At 36.1% G+C, this 19158-nt stretch overlaps 1 protein-coding gene across 41 annotated transcripts in view; it reads left to right on the forward strand.

The window, feature by feature from the left end:
• SOX6 (SRY-box transcription factor 6) overlaps positions 1 to 19158 on the forward strand; it is a 701644-nt gene that overhangs the window by 327968 nt on the left and 354518 nt on the right. For all 41 annotated transcript variants that reach the window (XM_074275215.1, XM_074275217.1, XM_074275188.1 and 38 more), the window contains one exon: positions 17261 to 17501. In XM_074275215.1, the coding sequence (XP_074131316.1) occupies positions 17265 to 17501 (237 nt within the window). In that variant the 5' untranslated portion in view covers positions 17261 to 17264. The remainder of the gene's footprint in view (positions 1 to 17260; positions 17502 to 19158) is intronic.

Consider the following 19158-nt stretch of genomic DNA (forward strand, 5'->3'; position numbering starts at 1 on the left):
TTTCCCTCCCTCTCTCCTCTCCCAGAGTTGTGAAATTGTGAGGTTGGTGCAAGATGAGAAGGAGGAGGAGGAGGAGGAGGAGGAGCAGCAGCAGCAGCAAGAGTAAGAAGAGGAGGAGGAAGAGTGCAAGATGAGATGAAGGAATTTAGATTGGATTTCTTGTGCTACACAAGCCCACAAGTTGAGAAAACGAAAAATTCTGATTCTGACCCAAGGTGTGGGGTGTTGGCACAGAATTCCTCAGTGGGCAAGAGCACAGTGGGTGGGCATGCTTCTCTTTTAGAGTAAGGAGACTCAGCTCTATAGTTCTGTGAGTCAGTGGAAGAATTGGATTTTTTTTTTCTTACTGCAGAGTTGGGCTGCCCATAATAATCTGTGACCAGTAAATGAAGAGAAGTGGGTAACCTAATAGCTCCTCTTTGTAAGAAAAGAGAGATGGTGGAGAGGGGAAAAGATAAATAAGAGACAAAACTAATGTTGGGTTCCCACTCCCCCCCTCCAAGCAGATTCTTTGTTGCATCTTTCAAAAATTGCTTTGGCAGCCCAAAGTACAATGCAGGAGGGACCCTGCCTTTGATTTGTTTGTTTGCTTCTCCTGTTGTCCTAATGAATTGTATTTGCTAAAAATGGATGCCCATGTGGGAGGCAGTCTTCAAAGTGCTTGTATTTGGACTCTTTCTAGGTTGGGTGACTTTACAAGGGATGGTGACATTGCTCTGGAATACCTGAAGTGTGCTCTAAACTGGTGTGTGAAATACTTGTTTAAATGCCTTGCTCCCTTGGGGTCAAAGAGGTCCTGCTCCCACCTACTTTGTAGAGAAAGCTACCTCAACTGCTGCTGCTGGCAGCTTGTGGCTTTTCCCATTTAGTTCATGGTAGTTGATTTTAGAATAGAATCAACTATTTATTATCCCTCACACTGGAATGGAGGGTTAGGGATGGGGAAGGAAGATCAGATTCTATATACCTCATATAAAGTAGGGGAATACTTCCTGACAATTAAAGTTTTTGCAAACTGGAATGGTTTGGCTCAGAAAACCTCCAGTTCTCCCCTTATTGGAAAGGGCTGGATGACCAATCATCCAGTATTTTGTAGAGGGAATTATTGTTCAGATAAAGGTTAGATAGATGGTACCTGTGGTCATGGGAACATTAAAATAGCTCTGCTATTTACTCTCTGTGTGATCTTGTCTGCCTCAATTTACTCATCTGTAAAATGAGCTGGAGAAGGAAATGGCAAACCACTCCAGTATCTTTGCCAAGAAAAACCTCAAGTGGAGTCTGGAAGAATCAGATGCAACTGATTGAAAACAAATTGAAATTGAAAACAACTGACTACAAAGACCTTGGAGAACTAACTCAAGTTCTCTTGGTTTTAGTCTCCTCATCTATAAAATATAGCAAGCTAAGCTAGATCACCTATGAGGTCTCTTCCAACTTTAAATCTAGGACCCAATGGCTTGCATTCTACAGATAATAAAAAAGAGACCCAACAAAGAGGGAAATGACTTGCTCAGTGTGATAAGCTGCAGGAACCTGAATTCTCATCCATCTCTTCCAAATCCAACATGCTGGCTTTGTCCCTTCTGCTTCTGCAATTTGGAAATCTTGTGATCCCTTACTTTAAGGCACACATATTGGAATCAGCAGACATTATTGGTGCAGCCTTTAGCCCATCACTTAATTTGTCTCTGCAGGTTAACTTCAGGTCCCTATTTGCATAATAGCATTAGCTTCCTCTATAACCAATATCTTTTTGTCAATTGGCTCTTAATGTATAAGTTTGAGGTCTCCTTTCTTTCTCTGCCATTCTTCTGAAATGCCTCCAGCCAGCAGTGAAGACCAAAACATTTAAAAGCCATAGCTCATGGGGGAAAGAGAGGGAACCTTGGAACACAAAGTTTTGCAAGGGCTGATGATAAAGAATTGCCCATACAATATGTTTTGAAAAATAAAAAGCTTTAATTAAAAAAAAAAAAAAGAAGAAGCCATAGCTAATTTATTGAAGGGGGGTGTGTGCTATACTTTTATTGAGAGGAAATTTGAGATATTGGAAAGAATATTGGCATTGAAACTCAGTTTCCTCTATTGTAAAGTGGAGATAATGATAATTGTATTACCCACATCACTGGGCTGTTATGAGGAAAGTGCTTTGTAAACTGTCAAGTACTTTAGTTTACTATCATTAACTGAAGCATTTACTGCCAAATTCCAAATGAAAGCTTTAAATTAGGGCTGGATTAAGATGGCTTAAGATCATTGCTATTTATCAAATTTAAATGTATTTTCTTTTTAAATCTTATTTTTATTGATTTTTTTACATTATCATTTCTGAATATATTCATTTCTCCTCTTCTAAACATCCATCTCATGAAACAAAAATCAAAAGAGAAAAAATTATTTCATCAAAAGTAATTACATCAACCATATTTGATAGTAGGTAGATGGATAGATAGTTGAAAGAACATTTATGAAAAGCTTACTATGTGGCAGGACTTGTGCAAAGTGTTAGAAATACAAACACATTCAAGCCAGATAGACCCAGCCCTCAAAAATTTACATTTTAATGGGAGAAAACACACAAAAAAGGAAGCTGAAAAGGAGGAAGATTCTATGACTGATGAGACTAGATAAGGCAAAAGCTCACCTATCAGAACTCAGTCCTAAGGATGGAGTTCAAGGTTCTGGTGGGGAAATTGATGTAGAGTACAATATATAATCTTCTACATCTATAGTTTCCTACCTCTGCAAAGAAACTGAAAAGGGTCTATTTTCTCAGTACTCCTAAGTCAAACTTGATAATTAAAATGATATTGCTTTTAATTTTAGTTTTTCTGCTTTCCATTTCCATCTATGCAGTTATGTATGTTTCCCACCCCCCCCCATTTTGCTTGCTTCAGTATGCATCAGTTCAAATAAATTTTCCTATGTTTTTCTGAATTTTTCATATTGATCATTTATTGCTGCAAGTAACATTCCATCACATTTGTATACCTCATTTTGTCTAGTTAGTCCCAATGAATCCTTGCTAGCAGATAAATGATCATTATTTATATATCATTATATTTGGGACTTTCTTCCTTTGACCTTCTTTGGATCATCAGCTGGTAGTCAGGAGGATCAAAATTCAGATTTGGCCTCAGACACCTATTAGCTAAATAGCCCTGGGCATGTCACTTAACCACTATTTGCCTGTTTCTTCTACTGTAAAATGGAGATAACAGTTCCTTTCCTTCAGAATTATTGTGAGAATCAAATGAGATGATATTTGTAAAAAGAACTTAGCAGAGTATTGGCACATATTAGGTGTTAAATAAATACTTCTTCCTTACCTCATATACCTAGAAATGTAAGGTTTGGGTTAAACAGGGATTTATATATAAATATAAATATATATATATTTAAAGGCATAATTTCAAATTGCTTTCCAGAATGGAAATTCACAAAAATGGATAAATTCATAGCTCCACCAGAACTGTGTCAGTGTGCTTGCCTTCCCACATACTTCTAACTCTGATTATTTCCTTATTTTGTAGTGTGCCAGATAAGCTAGGGTCAAACCTTAGAGTTGTGTTGATTTACATGTCTTATTTTTAGTGATTTGGAGTAATCTTTCATACAATTGTTAAAAAGTGTTTCATTTTTTCCTTGAAGAATTATATTTTCATATAATTTGACCAATTTTTTTTTATTGAAAAAGAATTTTCATTGAAGAATTAATTGTTCTTAGTTTCATATATTTATTTCTTTATATATCTTAGATATCAGAGATATTTAATCTAAAGGTGGTTTTTTTTTTTTACAATTGACATTTTCTTTTTTTTATTTCAGCTGCATTGATTTTGTTTGTGCAAAAACCTTTTAATTCATAATCAAAATTATCTATTTTGGGAGGCCATTTTCAAGTCAATCAAAAAAATATTAAGTATCTAGTAGGAGATAAAAAGTTAAAACATTGCATAAGTTTTGCCATCATGGAGTTTAAGTTTTGCTTTGAAAAAAAGATAATATACAGATTCTGATCATAAGACTTAGAGCTGGACAGGACCAAAAAGGTCATCTAGTTTAATATATAGGAAAACTCAGACACAAAGAACAAAATCATCTTTTTAAAGGTCATACAGATATAGAAAGAGGCTGATCTGGGTTTTGAATCCACATCCTCTGACTCCATATCAAGGGTTCTTTTTAATACTCCATACACATTCTGAATATTATTGCAGCTTGCCTTTCCAGACTATTCTCACATTTCCTTTTACATGATTGATATTCTAGCCAAATGACCCTACTTGTTTCTCTGAACTTGTTCTTCAACTCCTCCCTCTATGCTTTTGCACAGTCTATTGTACATACCTAGAATGCCATTTCTTCTCAACTTTGTCTCCTGGAATTTTTTTCTTTCCTCACGATTCTATCAGATGCTACCTCCTGTGAAAATCTATCCATGATTTTTCCTTCTGTTAAGCCATTCGTGATCCCCCTTGTTAATTTTCTCTATCTCTCTTCAAGGTATCTTGCACTTATTATCAGTGTATATGTTGAATTTCTCTTTAAGATCAGGGACTTTTTCAATGTTGTATTTACTAGCACCTAACATAGTGCCTCACAATTAATACATGGTGATAATAATAATATCAATAACTCAGCTCACATGGAGCATAGGCTTTATCCTGGAAGTTGTGGGGAGCCTGTAGATAGATGTTTTTGAGCAGGATATGACATGAAAGAAAGATTAACTTTAGGACATTTAATCTGATAAATTGTGCAAAATGCATTAGAGAAAGAGAAGCCTGGTTAGAGGTAGCATCCTGCGGAGAGAATCTGAAATTTGAGGTTTGGGGCTGAAATGGTTCTGGCACATGCCATATGTGTGAATTTAGACAAGTTACCCTCTCCACATTCTAGTTTCTTCATCTTTACAAGATAGTATCATAAAAGAGCTGAAAGGGACCAGAGTTCTCTTCCAACTACTATGTGATACAGTCCTGAATTAGGTACTAGCTGTGGGAATCATAGGTGAAATATTGAATGTCAAAGATAATACAGTGAGAGTCTACAGAATTTGTTGATTGATTAGATAAATAGAAAAAATGAGGAAATAAGAAATGATGAGAAAATTTAGACTCTAATGGATTAGGAGAATGGAGGTTACCATTAATACCAATTGAGAAATCAGGAAAGTGAGCTGTTTTTGACAGAGATGATGAATTCAATTTGGGACACAATGAGTTTTAGGTGATGTCAAGATAGGCAAGTGGAAATTACCACTTGGCAACTCGAGATACAGCACTGGAGCCTGGGAAAGAGGTGCTAGAAATGAAGCATTGAGAGTCATCCAATTAGAGAAGGTCCATCTTAGAGGATGGTGGGGAAAAAAAAAAAAAAAGAGAGAGAGGCAAAAGAATATTTCTTTTAGATAACATTAAAATATAAGCATTTTCTGTGGTTTTTAATTCATTATAGTTTTTAAAATGCTGCTATTTTAGTATATATTTTTTTGTTTTGTTTTCTATTTTGTAAGAAGTGGTCTATGATAATATCTGCATAAATATTTGTCTCCCAGGATCTGAAAAAATTCCTGTATCTCAAAATCCCAGGGTGGTTTCCAGTTGGAGACAATCCATATCCCATACAACACCCCTTTTTTTTTTTTTTTTTTTTTTTTGTATGTGAGGGGAGGGCAGGGAAAGGAGTGTAGAATGACTGATAAGCCCCACCCTAGGAGGAGACAGTTTTAGCAGAGGATAAAACAACTCATCTTATATACTTTTTTAATCTTGTTCTGATAAAGAATCCTTTGCTGTGATAATTTCCAACTTTTAGTTTATATGAAGCAGTCCCTAAGAAAGGAAGTTAATTTTATTCTGGAGTATTTGGCAAATCAAAGGAGTAATGTTTTCCCATAGTACTTCTATATCTCACACTCAAATACCTATTTCATAATGATGGATCTGCTCTTAAAGGTAGCCTTGGGACAGTGAGCCATACTTTGCTTTATTCTTTCTCTTTCACATCTTTCCTACCCCATTTATATTCTCCTTCTAATCTAGCATCTTTGACCAATATATTGCTCCATCTCCCTAAAGACTTGGAGTCAGAGAACTTACTTGAATCTGAGATCTGGATTTGAGATTTTGGGCAAATCATTTAATTTTTCTGTCCCTCGGTTTCCTCATCTATAAAACAAGAATAACAATACCTTCGTTACCTACCTCAAAACATTAATTTTTTTTTTTTTTTTGCTAAAGATACAAGAAGACAAACATTGAAAGTGATTTGTAATATTTTTCTTTTTAGCCTATCCCTACAGAAAAGAATTGTTCTGGAAAAGGGGTGCTATGGAAAGTTGGTCAGCTCACACTTATAAAGGGTAATACAGTTAAAGTAACTATATACACAGGGAGTACTGGATTTAATTTTTCTATTGATTACTTGGGTAACCATAAGAATTTCACTTAATTTCTCTGGGTCTAAATTTCTTCCTCTGTAAAATAAACTAGTTAGACCAAATCAAAACTTTTCAACCTTTTTGGGGTCATGGACCTCTTTGGCAGTCTGATGAAGCCTATGGACTTTTTCTCAGTAAAATGTTTTTAAATCTATAGAATATATAGGATTACAAAGGAAAATAATTCCATAGAAATTCAATTATAAAAATATTTTTGAAAAAAATTCATGGACCCCAGGTTAAGACATTTCAGACTCTCAAGTGGTAAAATACCAGAATTGAAATTATAGTTGTTCCCTGGACCTACTGTGTATGTGGGCAAAGGCCTAAGTGAGCTTTTGTGATAAGAGCCCTCCAAGGTAGGGAGTTTCATTTTTGTCTCCAAATTCCCAGAACCTATCACATAATAAGTGCCTAATAAATGTTTGTTGAATTGAAAATAGAAAATCGAAGAAAGCCAGGAAGCCCTGGGCCATTCTGGGACTGTTCTATGACCAGTACTGTAAAGCAATGAGGGAAGGCTAGAAGTTAAATTTGAGGTATTGTGTATAACATGTACAGAATTATTAATTTTTTTTTTGGATGAAAAAGAAGTCATTCATTCTTTGGGAATATTTTAGTCAGGGAAGGATGGATTTTTTTTTTTTTTCTTTCAGTGAGGCTGAGCTATATCTGAAAATTTTCACTGTTTGTGAAACTGTCTGAAAGACAGTTTTCTGAGATGCCTTCTAAGCACATGTTACATAGAGGTTTTTCTCCCACCCCACCCCCACCTCCCCCGACCTCTCTGATCACAGCTATATTTATGTTAAAGATATTTTGTGTTATTTTGTAAGAACAAGAGCCTTGTGGGGACTCTTCAGTGTGTGTGGATCATGTCAAGAGCTCCTGTGCCTTAATAACCTAGCTTCTGGTTACCGAGGCCACTCTGATTGATTGTGCTGCATCATGCCCAGATGTGGGCAAGAATTCCAGATGCTAAATATCTAATGATGTTTGTGTTCATGCATACCATTCCCCGGTGACTTTTCCAAGCTGGTTTGGTTACTGGCATAAGTTTCCGTCTCCCTCTCAACTTCCAGGCCAAATGTCACTTTTTCTAAAATAAAACATGACTTTTGGGGGAAAATCACAAAGAAACAAAGCTTGATTTTTTAACTAACTGTCTGACAAGGGACCTACTTCTACCTTTTGAGAAAACATATACATATACATATATATATATGTATATATATGTCTCAATCTCATTTTATCCCCACCCACATTAAGCAAACAAACAAAAACAAAAGTGTTCTGAGATAGGTAGACTAGTAGATCCTGAGATATCCTCATTTTTATTGCTGAGGAAGCCAACAACAGGTAATTTGCCCAAGGCCATGTGACAAGACTTCAAAGTCAGGCAGTCTTCTGGTTCCAAAGTCCCTTTGTGATTTTGTAGTAGATTTCTCATCCCCAAGTAAGTATTTTAATGTGAGATATAGGATCAGCTATATCTGTCCAACTGGAGGAAATCTTAGAGAGCATCTAGTCCTATCATCTTATTTCACAATGAAGAAACTGAGGCCCAGAAATGTTAATTGACTTGCCACATAGATAGATATCCTATAAACTACAAGTGCTTGTTGAGTGATTAATGAATTTAGGAATTGTGATTCCAAATCCCACTGGTTTTCTAGCTTCGCCTCTGCAGAGAAAAGAGACTTAGGAAAACAGTGGTCCCCTGTGGAAGTGCTGCTGACACATACACCTTCATCCACTCAAATGGCTTCAGCATAAAAATTTATGTGCCTGGCTATTTGAAAAAGTCATAATGGTCTTTCAGGTATTAGCTCTTTACCGTGTGGCTTCTCTTGCTGTTTTTCATTTTCATTTAATGTAAGACTAATAAATCTTATTGTTAAATAACAGAAAGATGGCATCCTAGCATTCAGTATTAAAATGCACTCCCTTTTGGGGGAAGCCAGAGAGATGTGTTTACTCTTTAGAGAGATTTAGATTTGATTTTTTGTTTTCTTCATGGTAATTATGTTTGCACTTTGCTGATCGCTAGTTGTGCATTATTACAATGGAAGGTGACAATTTGATTGTCTTCAATTGGAGAAACAAGTAATTTTACATTCACTAAGCTGTCAGGTAATACTAACTCACAGTATTGAGAGCTCCTGGCAATGCGGCTTGGCACCTATATTTAACTGCTTTGATGTTTGTGTAACCTCTGCTGAATCAGAAATACCTTGCCTGCTTGAAATGGTTTTCAGCAGGCACAATGAGGTTTTCATTAGGCAGACACACTGAAAATGAACTGCAAAGCCATTGTTTCTCTTTTATGGGGAAGTACTAATGTGTGGTTTAGAGCAAATTGAGTAAAGATGAGCTTGAAATGTGCACCTTATTTCATTATAGAAAAAAGGAGAGGAATGGGCAAAGTGCTTCATTTAGCTAAGAGGGGCACATCAGAGTTATTAGATATTTTACATAATTCTGTACAAAACCTCATGAGGTGTGAACTCTCCCTTTTTGAAGCATTCTCTTTAGCAGGAATTTTCATTTTCCCCCTTTTCTGGAAAGATTATATCAATCTTGAAAATGAATAAAACAGACAGTGAAGGCTTGTCTTAACATAGAATTTTATTTATTATTAATTATGGAGGTAGGGTCTTCTGCTACTTAGTAATGCCTATACTACTTACCTCACAAGGTTACCAGGAGGCTGCTCAAATGACCTAATATGTGAGTTATTTTGAAAAAATTTAAGTACCACGTATTTGATGAGGAGGATGATTGTTACTGTTAATCATTTTTATGAGGCCTTCATTTGGCAATTAAATTCATCAGGAATTTATGAAACAGCCATTATCTGTTCAAGGCCATGAGGAAGGTTCTGAGAATGCAAAATAAAAGAAAAAAGTATCAGTTCCTGCCCTCAAGAAACTTCTGTTTCTTTGGAAATCCTCAGATTTTTCCTTCGGGTAAATGGGTTTCAAATTGCAAAAGCAAATCCTGTACTCAGTTTAAAGATTCTGGTTCTCATCTCATGTGAACAGGAGAGTCAAAGTGTGAACATTTAAAAATAAATCCATCCTGCTATTATTTTAGACAGCTCCCTCCCTCCCCCCAGCTATTTAAGCAGGCAGAATTTCAGCAGAGAAGCCAAGCTATTGGGCTTGATTAAAATCCTCTACTGTTAATGTTTATTTATAGTGTCCATTGTTTAGTTTTGCTTATTGTTAATTGACTGCTTTTATTTATATACTCTTTCCCTGGTTTCCTAAAACAACAAACCCTCTAACATGTTACTGCTAGATAAATGGTGAGAAAACTCAAGTCTTATTTCCATCTAGGAAAAGGCATTGGTAGAGATTACATGAAGGCAAAACTGTTTGCACCAGTGGAGAAACTGGATCCCCAGGGCCACATGGCATAGTCGTAGGACTCCAGCGAATGCTAACCAATTAGACAGACGTGGTTACGTGATGTAACATTATCAGGAGAAACAATTCATGAGTCAGAGCATTCTGAGACACATGAGCCTTCAGTCCAAAGAACAGTCTTAAGCTATATAAAGTGACAGAAATATTGTCAGCTAAATATACACTCCAGAAAACACAAACTTGGGTGACTTAAGAAGAACCTAGCTCAGGTGGTGAGCTCCTTGGCTGCTGTATGGGGCCTTCAGGGAACCTTTGAAGGGAAGACTTCGACTGTGGGGAAGACATAATTGGGCTGTGCTGTGGTTTTAAATACTTTCTTAGAAATATTTCAAGGACTCTAAGTGGATCATGAACCTTTGTAAATGATTTGACAGATAACTAAAACCCGAGGGGGGAAGTGTTATTGCTTTCCTGATCAATATTTTCAGTGCTTGTTACATTTGTTTTCCAGTAGGACAACCAACCATAAAGAGTTCCTAATATGCTCCCTGGCAGCTCTGAAAGACTCTGCCATGCTTTTCTTTTTCTCAGTTGCTCATTTGCAAATATGAGTGTGTGTGAGAGAGGCAGGGGAGGAAAAAGAGGGATTAGATACCTAGATGCGGTAGTGGATGGAGCATTGGCTTTGGAGTCAGAAAGACCTGAGTTCAAATTTGACCTCTGACTAGCTGTGTCATGATGGGCATGTCACTTGAGCTTTCTTTGTCTTAGTTACTCAGTTGTAAAGTGAGGCTAATAACAGCCATGGTCTCACAGAGTTACAGTTGGCAAATCTAAAAGCATTATATAGATGCTGCTGCTGATTATTATTAACTTTCCTCCTCTTCAACTGCTTTGAATGGGTTTATTTGAATGAAACTGCAAAAGTCTAGGAATGTCCAACATCACTAACTCTCTGTTTACCTGCTCCCTATATAATGGACAGATAGTGCAATCTTTAGGATTAGGAGCCTCTTCCTTCTCTGACTTCAGAAGTTATTATTGGGATTGGAGGTGAAGAGAAGGAAATGCTATGTTCTTTGACTATGTTGCTTAGGATCTTTGTGGTATAAAACGAAGAGCTCAGAAGGAGACCTGAGGTCAAATACTGTTTGGATATTTAATATGAAGCCACAGGCAAGTAAATCATCCCCTTTGATCCTCAGTTTCCTCATCTGTAAAATGGAAATAAGACTAGTATATAACCTACCTCATAAAGTCATTGTTGAAAAAAATCTGAAGTACTTTTGAAATGTGACAATTGGGAAACTGCTCCTTCCTTCCTGTATCTTGGAATCAGATGCACCATGTTATAATTTTAGGAAATAACTGTTTATTTCTTAGTGTCAGGTCAATTACAGCATTAAATTAATAGTGAATTATCTGACTGAGTTAAGTCTGCATCATATTACTAGCCTGGGGCAGATTGCAAAAATAAATGACTTGGCTTGAGTCTTTAATTTTTCTTTAAATAAGCCAACCATCTGAATGTTACTGTAAGTTAGAAAAAGGTGTTTTTCTGAATGAAAGTAAAAAGTTATTCTATCTAGAAAAGGCATACTTTTTGATAATGATCTTTTTATAAGGCATAAAAACAGTTCTCAAAGCAGATTCAAAAATATTGTTTCAATAAATACAGTGGCTACAGTGGATAGCTACATGAGTCCTAGATAGGCTTGAGACATGGATGTCTGCCAACATTTGTAAAAATAAAATAAAAATTTTAAAAATGGCATTTTGAGTAGTTAGAAAAATTGTTGAAAGAGTAGCCTACTTCTCTTGACATGTGCAAACAGCCTTAGAAAAATGACTATTAAAAACAACGAGAACAACAACATTTTGTTGCAAGCTCCTTTCAAAAAGAAAAAAAAAATTAGTTTGCAAGTTTTAGAAAAGATTCAGTATGACATCAATAAACATCTCTCCTCTTATACTTCTTCAAGAACAGCCCCTTTACTGCCAGCTAATGAGTACCTGATTTCTGTTCTTCAACAGACAGGCAGAAAGTATTTTTTTATTGATTGAAAGGTGGTTAGCAATTCAATTCAAATCACTAAATAATAAGCACCTACTATGTCAAGCATTGTATTGGGTACTAAGGATACAAAATCAAAAGTGAAATAGTGCTTGCCACAAAGTAACTTTCAGAGATGAGGGAAGGCACACAACTCAGAGGCATGAATGGCTTCAGCATTCGCAATCAAAGCATCCTGCTTTTCTCATGAAGTCTTTGGTGTTCCCCACCCTGTCTCCCATTTCTCTCATTTGTAGCACTTTAGTGACTTTTTAAGGTCCTTGATTATTTTTGTGGCATGGCAATCAGGGGAAGCCCATTGGGCCCTTTCTTAGAATTATGCTTTTATGTACATAAATTAAAATACATGGGATTATAAAGGAAACCAATTATGTTAAAATACAGTAATCCCATATATATATATTTAAAGTTTATGGATCCCAGGTAAAGAACTCCTGGTCAAGAGCATTTGACCATTTCCTGAAACCTTGCAGTCTTCAGAAATCTTGTCCTTTTAATGCCATACACAGAAACTCTGCTCAGCAACTAGGGAATTTATTCTACCTGCTGGATCCAGAGGCATGGAAATCCTGGGAACCCAGGTTGGACATTGGGAGTCCATGCATCATAAAGCAGGTAGAGATAATTAGCACTGGGAGTTAGCTTTAACTGGATCATGCCGGTGCCCCCAGAAAACCGTCCTGTTTAACCAATGTGATAAGTTGACAATGTAGTTTTTCTCTCTGATTATAATGTACTCTGTGTAGTCAATACACTGGTACCATGTGAGTGTAATTTCCTCTTTTATTTTATCTCCAATGCACTGTATTATAAATAAACAGTTAAAAAAAAACACCAAACAAATCTGTTGCATCTCCTTTTAAGATTGTACCACTGTAGACACTTGTTCTAGTAAGTAGAATTGGGCCCATTTGATTGCATTTAAATTTCTCCTGCTTCAGCAGTTTGGCTGGGAGCACAGTAAAGAAAAATCCCATGAGCGAAGAGAGTTTAGAATAATAGAACTTGATTTTGTGTATTATCGCGGCACCATTTGCGCTGCTTCAGTTAGGGTTGTGTCAGCACTTCCATTATAAACCCCTGTTTTCAGGGGGTTAGAGCTAGGGAGATATTTTTTTAATACAAATTAAAAAGAACAATTCATTGGATGGATTCTAAGTTATAATAGTGTGGAAATAAAACAAAGTATAATCAAATAAAAATTGACCACTTCTACTTTTTTGGGGGGAAGGGGTAAATGACTTTTTCCTTAACCATCAGTAAACCATCAATATCACACAGCTAGAGTAAAAAGTACTGGACACTTGAGTGAAAAAAATTTTAATGCAAAAAACACTGATCTAAGCTTTTCTTAAAAAGCATTGCACTTGACTTTTTAAAAAGCTAAACTGTGGGCGTATTGGATTTATGTTACTGTTAAGGGGAACTATGGTGGCAGACTATCATTAAGAATAGTCACATGTGTCTTGCTAGCTTTGAGAATATCATTTTCAGAGGCCTTAGACAGGAGTCTTATGGAGAATCATTAAAACAAACAAACAGAAAGGATTAGTGACTGGGTATCCAGTAAAAACTAAGCTATCTCAGTTGCTTTAAATCCCAGTACTACAGTAAATAAGGAGTAAGTTACACATTTAAACCGGAGATTCAAGAAGCTTTCCATTTTGATTCAAAAACAAGAAAGAAACCAATAATCCTAACAAATAGAAAATGTCCTCAATTTATTCATTCTTAAGAAATGAAATTAGCTTCATCTCCTATTTCAAAATACTTTTTGATAGCTAAACTGGGTTAAATGCAAGAAACTAGAAAGAGGAAAATGTACAGCCAAAGAGAAAGTTTTCCATGGAATAATGAAAAGAGGAGTGCAAGTTTTGGAGTAAGAAATCCTGCATTCAAGTCTTGAAATAGAATCGATTACCTGTGAAACAATGGGCATACTCATTTTATTTATCTAAACCATACTTTCTTTATCTGTAAAATGGGAATAATAAATATTTTTGGTACCGACCTCATGGCATTGTTGACAGGGAAGCATCTTCACTGCTCTAGACATATACTGGATAAATCTATTTTATCTTAAAACTTGGATCTGGCATCAGCATATCTACAATTGTAGAAATAGGTAGAAAATCAGGGTTCTAATCTCAAAAACAACTGTTATGCTGTAAGTAGATGGAAGCTTTTCTGAATGGTCACTGGAGGAATCACCAAAAGCCTGTTTATGAAGTCGAGGTGAAGCCTTTCCCGACTAATTATATTCAGCGTGTAATTTCTAAACTTCACTCTGAATTTTGATTTTCAATTAACACTCCCAATTTGAAGATAATTTTCTATTTAATGTAATTGCAGGAAATAATTTATTGGCTGATTAAGACCGAGGGCCCAGCCTTTCTTAAGAAAACACTCCCTAACAAACCAGTTTTGAAACCCAACTCATAGTTTTGGCCAGATTTAGACTATTTTCACAGCTGCACGGTTGTGTTTAATGAGGATGGTGCACTATTGTTCCTTGGTGCAATTTATAGATGGAATTATTCTTAAGAGACTGTTTTCATTTCTGGTTCTGTGTCATGATTGATTTATCCCAGAGAAATAACCAGAGCTATAGCTATCGGAAGGAGCCAATTCAATTTATAATAAGATGATGTCTGTCTTTCAGGGAGGTGAAACCACTGGGAGTGTATTGTATTATTGTGCCTTTCAATTATAGTAAACAGGTTTTTTCCCTCTCCTTTTTAAAATGTCTCTAAAATGGCAGCCCATTTGTTCTTCTGTTTTAAAGGAATACTTACAAGCATTCCTATACGAGAGCATCTCTCTACATTCAATCTATGGGAACTTCTCTCATTTGTAGCAATCTCCTAAAAAACTAAAGTCATAGTTCTTTTAAAGTGACCAATCTTGCTACAGAAATAGAAGATCAAAGGAAAAGAAGATCTCAAAGGAAAGAAGATCTAGGTGGGTTTGTAGACTCGGTCACATTTTCCCAAGCATTTTACTGATTGGTTAATTTTGGCTGGATTGGGAACATGTGTCTTATTTCATTTTTTGGGTTGAAGACCCTTATGTCAACATTTCCTACTTTTCTCTTTCAGGGAAACAGAAATAGATTCCTTTGAGTCACTTTACTAGTTAGTTTCTAGGTTCTGATTTTAATGGGGATTTTTGTTCTTATTTACAGGATGGTTATTATAAACAGGTACTCGCATTTTAATATGCTTCAAAATACTTTCAGAGCTTGTACTACTTTTATTTAGAACTATGCATAATTAGATTAGCTGATCCTATATTAATTTTTTTCACTGTAGGATACTAAATCTGAGCCCCCTCATTAATTGTGAGAAATTTAACATTAGCTGTTAAATCCTATGTGAAACATGGGCTGCTACATAAAAACTACTGTTTAAATTGGAATTAACTTAATTATTTTTCTTTGCACTTGATATTTCCTTCACTGCAATATTCATGAAAGCATGTGACAGATTTGTAAATTTAACTGTTAATCTCAGATTTCTAGACCCTTTAATCAGTATTTATTTGTCTGTAGAAACAGTACTAGCAAGTTAATGATTTGCTAATTTGAAAAATGCTCATGTGGTTTCCTATGTTAACTGATTTGTGCATTTTTTAAAAAATGGTATGAAATCAATTAATGTTAAAGAGCAATTAAGGTGGGGGATCTTCTTCCTTTCATTACATAGCAGTTTTAGTACTGAAGATGTCACAAACTTAAAGCAGTTCCAAAAAATTAGAGAAAAGTGTATTCCTGTTGTCATGCCTCTTTAAGTTACATGGTTGCCTGATATACTTTCTTCTATGAAATTAAGAAATTCCTTTTCTTGATAATAAAGTGCTGTAGCATTTAAAAAAAAATCAATCGAAGAACTCTAGTTCTTTCACTGTCTGAAAGAGCAGGACAGGGACATCATCTTATCACCTTGACTCTTCAGATGGTATGAGATAAGAGTTGTCAATATATTTATATTTGGATATATGTATAAATGAATATTCGGTCATTTGTTTAGAAGATAGATTTAAAATATTATTTACAACAGTCATTTTACTGTTCTCATTCACTGAATTCTTGAAAATGCTTTGTATCTTGTACGTAGTATCTAATATAAAATGGAAATATAATTATTTCAGGCACTCAACTCAAATGGTACAAAATTGCCTTAAGACTAATCACACATTATCAGCCAATCAATCAATATGCCACTTAAACTTTTATAGCAGTTGACATGTAAATATCTTGGAAATCTTTGGGAAAGAATCAGATTGGCTTCAAAAAGCATTAAGCATAGAACTCATTAATAGAAGGCACAAACTAAATCAGAACTCAAGAATCTGATTTGCTTAGGACTTCCATAGTAAATTATTTACTTCCCTGGCTAAATTTCCTAAGGGCCCTGCATAAACTTCTTTTTTTCTGTGATTATAATTTGATTCTTACAAAGGCTATTGGAGGAATTTAGGCCTTTGGATTCTTCGAATCATGCTTACAGCTGACTAATTTGGACACTAGGGAAAGATGGGTACAAACTCCAGAACTGTTCCTTAAAAACCTGTTTGTGGATTTTTGGGAGCTTGGAGAGAAGATAAAGTGTAGGAAGAATTTTGATGAAAACATGTAGTTATTCAAGGAAGGGACAGATATTTTGTAGTTACTTTTCTGTATATATGGTGCATCCCCTTCCCCAAACCCACCCCCAGTAGAAATTTCAGATTATATAGATCTGGAAAGGATTTCAAGGTTAACTAGTCCAATGCTAGTATTTTACAGATGAGGAAACTGAGGCTCAGAAAGGTTAAGTAACTTGCTAAGTCATAAAGTAGCAGAAGCCATAAGTTCTAACAGGGCCATGGAGTATTTCATTTTTGTCTTTATAACTTCAGTGTCTCCCATATCAATGCTCAGCAGAGTCTATGTTTCTTAAATATTTGTTGCTTTGATTTGAATGGAAACAGCTAGAGAGTCTTGAATTCCCTTTCCTCTTGAGTGTTCATGTCCAACTTATGATTGGAAGAAATGACTTATAAATACAGGGTTAATTTATCAGTCAATCAACATGTTTTTATTAAGTACCTGTTCTGTGACAGTCTGTGGGGTTACAAGTAGACCCTTTCTCAGAATATTTTTAAATGCCTAAAATAAAATACCTAAGATGACAAAGAAAACCAGTTATATTAAAATAAAGATGTAATAATTTTCCCCACTTAAGTTCAAAGATTTCTTTCCCCCACTCCAAACACATACTGCTATCCATGGGTCCAGTCAACAACTCTTGTTTTATAACTTGTGCAAGGTTATTCCCCGGGCTCCGGCCATCCATGCTAATCTGTGCCACCTTCTTCCTTTTGCAGAAGAATGTCTTCCAAGCAAGCCGCCTCTCCATTTGCCTGTGCAGCTGATGGAGAGGAAGCGATGACCCAGGATTTGTCCGCTCGGGAAAAGGAAGAGGGCGGTGACCAGCACGTGACCTCCCATCTGCCTCTTCACCCTATCATGCACAACAAACCTCTCCCTGAGGAGCTACCAACTCTTGTCACCACCATTCAACAAGATGCTGACTGGGACAGCGTCATCTCAGCCCAGCACAGAATGGTAAGTCTGTGGCCAGGACGCTCATCCTCCAGTCAGGCGTGACCCAGGAATCTCTTAAGAAGTCACAAATGCTGACCATTTTATACAACTCCTAGCACAGCCTCGTGTAATGATTACAACGCTGCTAAGTGGCAAGGACCAGACAATGTTTGACAGGCAGATGGTTTGATATTTAACTGATGTGCAGGGGCCAGCTTGACCTGTCAACAGCTTTTCACCAGTTCTGAAGGGCATGCTCATCTCCCTTCATGCAGAGTGGATGGGTAGGCTCAGGAAGATCACAATATAAGTAATGGCCCGATGAAGTGCGACTATGGATTCATGTTGTGTAATCTCATTAACTAATCACATGTATGGGAATGAGGTCATATGGAGAATAGATCTTTAGTGAGCAGATGCAGGTATTTATCATATTCTTCCATGGTCAAATTTGATTTATAATGAAACATTTCTAGCTCATATACCTGTGTATTAATTTAAAAGAGACACAGAAAGCTCTTGAGTATCATTCCATCAGGCTGGAGCAGTTTTGCTGGATTACTCATTCCATCAGGCTGGAGCAGTTTTGCTGGAGGCAGACACAACCACAGATTCATACTATATATCAGCGGGCCTTTCTAAGGTTAAACACCATCTCCAACTATCGAAACAGACACTATTAATTAATATAGGGTCATTATTTGTTACCATATTGAAATTTAAAATGTTCCCTTTTAAATATTTGGAACTGACACTTCAATATACTTCATTTCATTAGAAATTGTGATCCCCCATTCTGCTTTCTGACCGTTTTATTTTTTAAGAAATGGGGATGCAGACTTTCCTTTTCAAATATCAAAAAAGAGAATAATTTAGAAAACCTTGATATCCCAAACCAATACTATAATAATAATTTGCTTTTGTGTGATGTTTTAAGGTTTGTAAAGCACTTTTTTCATGGCAAACATAAGGGAAAAGATAGTGCAAGTATAATTATCCTCACTGCTTAGGCCCTAGGAGATAAACTGATTTCCTTATAATAACACTTATCATTTTCTGAGGGGGTATTCTAGTCCAGTCCAGATCTCCCAGAATCAAAGCTATCCTTCATGCTGTCCACTGGGTAATACTACCTCTCACCAAGCTTTATAAGTCCATTTTTGTGTCGTGCCTCTAAAGGGAAATGAAAGGATTCTACTTGATAATAATAACCCACATTCAATACCTTTGGGACCCGCATGGCTCACATTTTCACATAGTTTTTATAGATATAGATTTTGTAGATAGCTGCTGACACAGCCAGGGCTATGGCACAATCAGGCAGGAGGATGGCTAGTGATATCTTCATTTCATAGATGAGGGAATGGACCTTTCTTGTGCTAAGCTGAAGTCTTAAAGTGAATAGGAAATACCTCAATAGATAACCCTATAGGCAGACTTTCTTTGTCCATTGGAAGTAGAGGATATATATTTCTGCATAGCTTAGACAGTTGGAAGGTATATTAGATTGGATTGTCCATCGGCAATATACTCAGCTTCTTGGAATCTTCATCTGTAAAATAGAGATAATATCTATGTGATATATTATAAAAGTTGTCATTTATCTTTATTAAGAGTGGGGAGGAGGATAAGGCCAATGGGTCAGAATTCATATTTAGTTTCTCTTGACTAAGCCTCA

The sequence above is a fragment of the Sminthopsis crassicaudata genome, chromosome 6 (genome assembly GCF_048593235.1).
Source record: "Sminthopsis crassicaudata isolate SCR6 chromosome 6, ASM4859323v1, whole genome shotgun sequence".
NCBI classification, from domain to species: domain Eukaryota; kingdom Metazoa; phylum Chordata; class Mammalia; order Dasyuromorphia; family Dasyuridae; genus Sminthopsis; species Sminthopsis crassicaudata.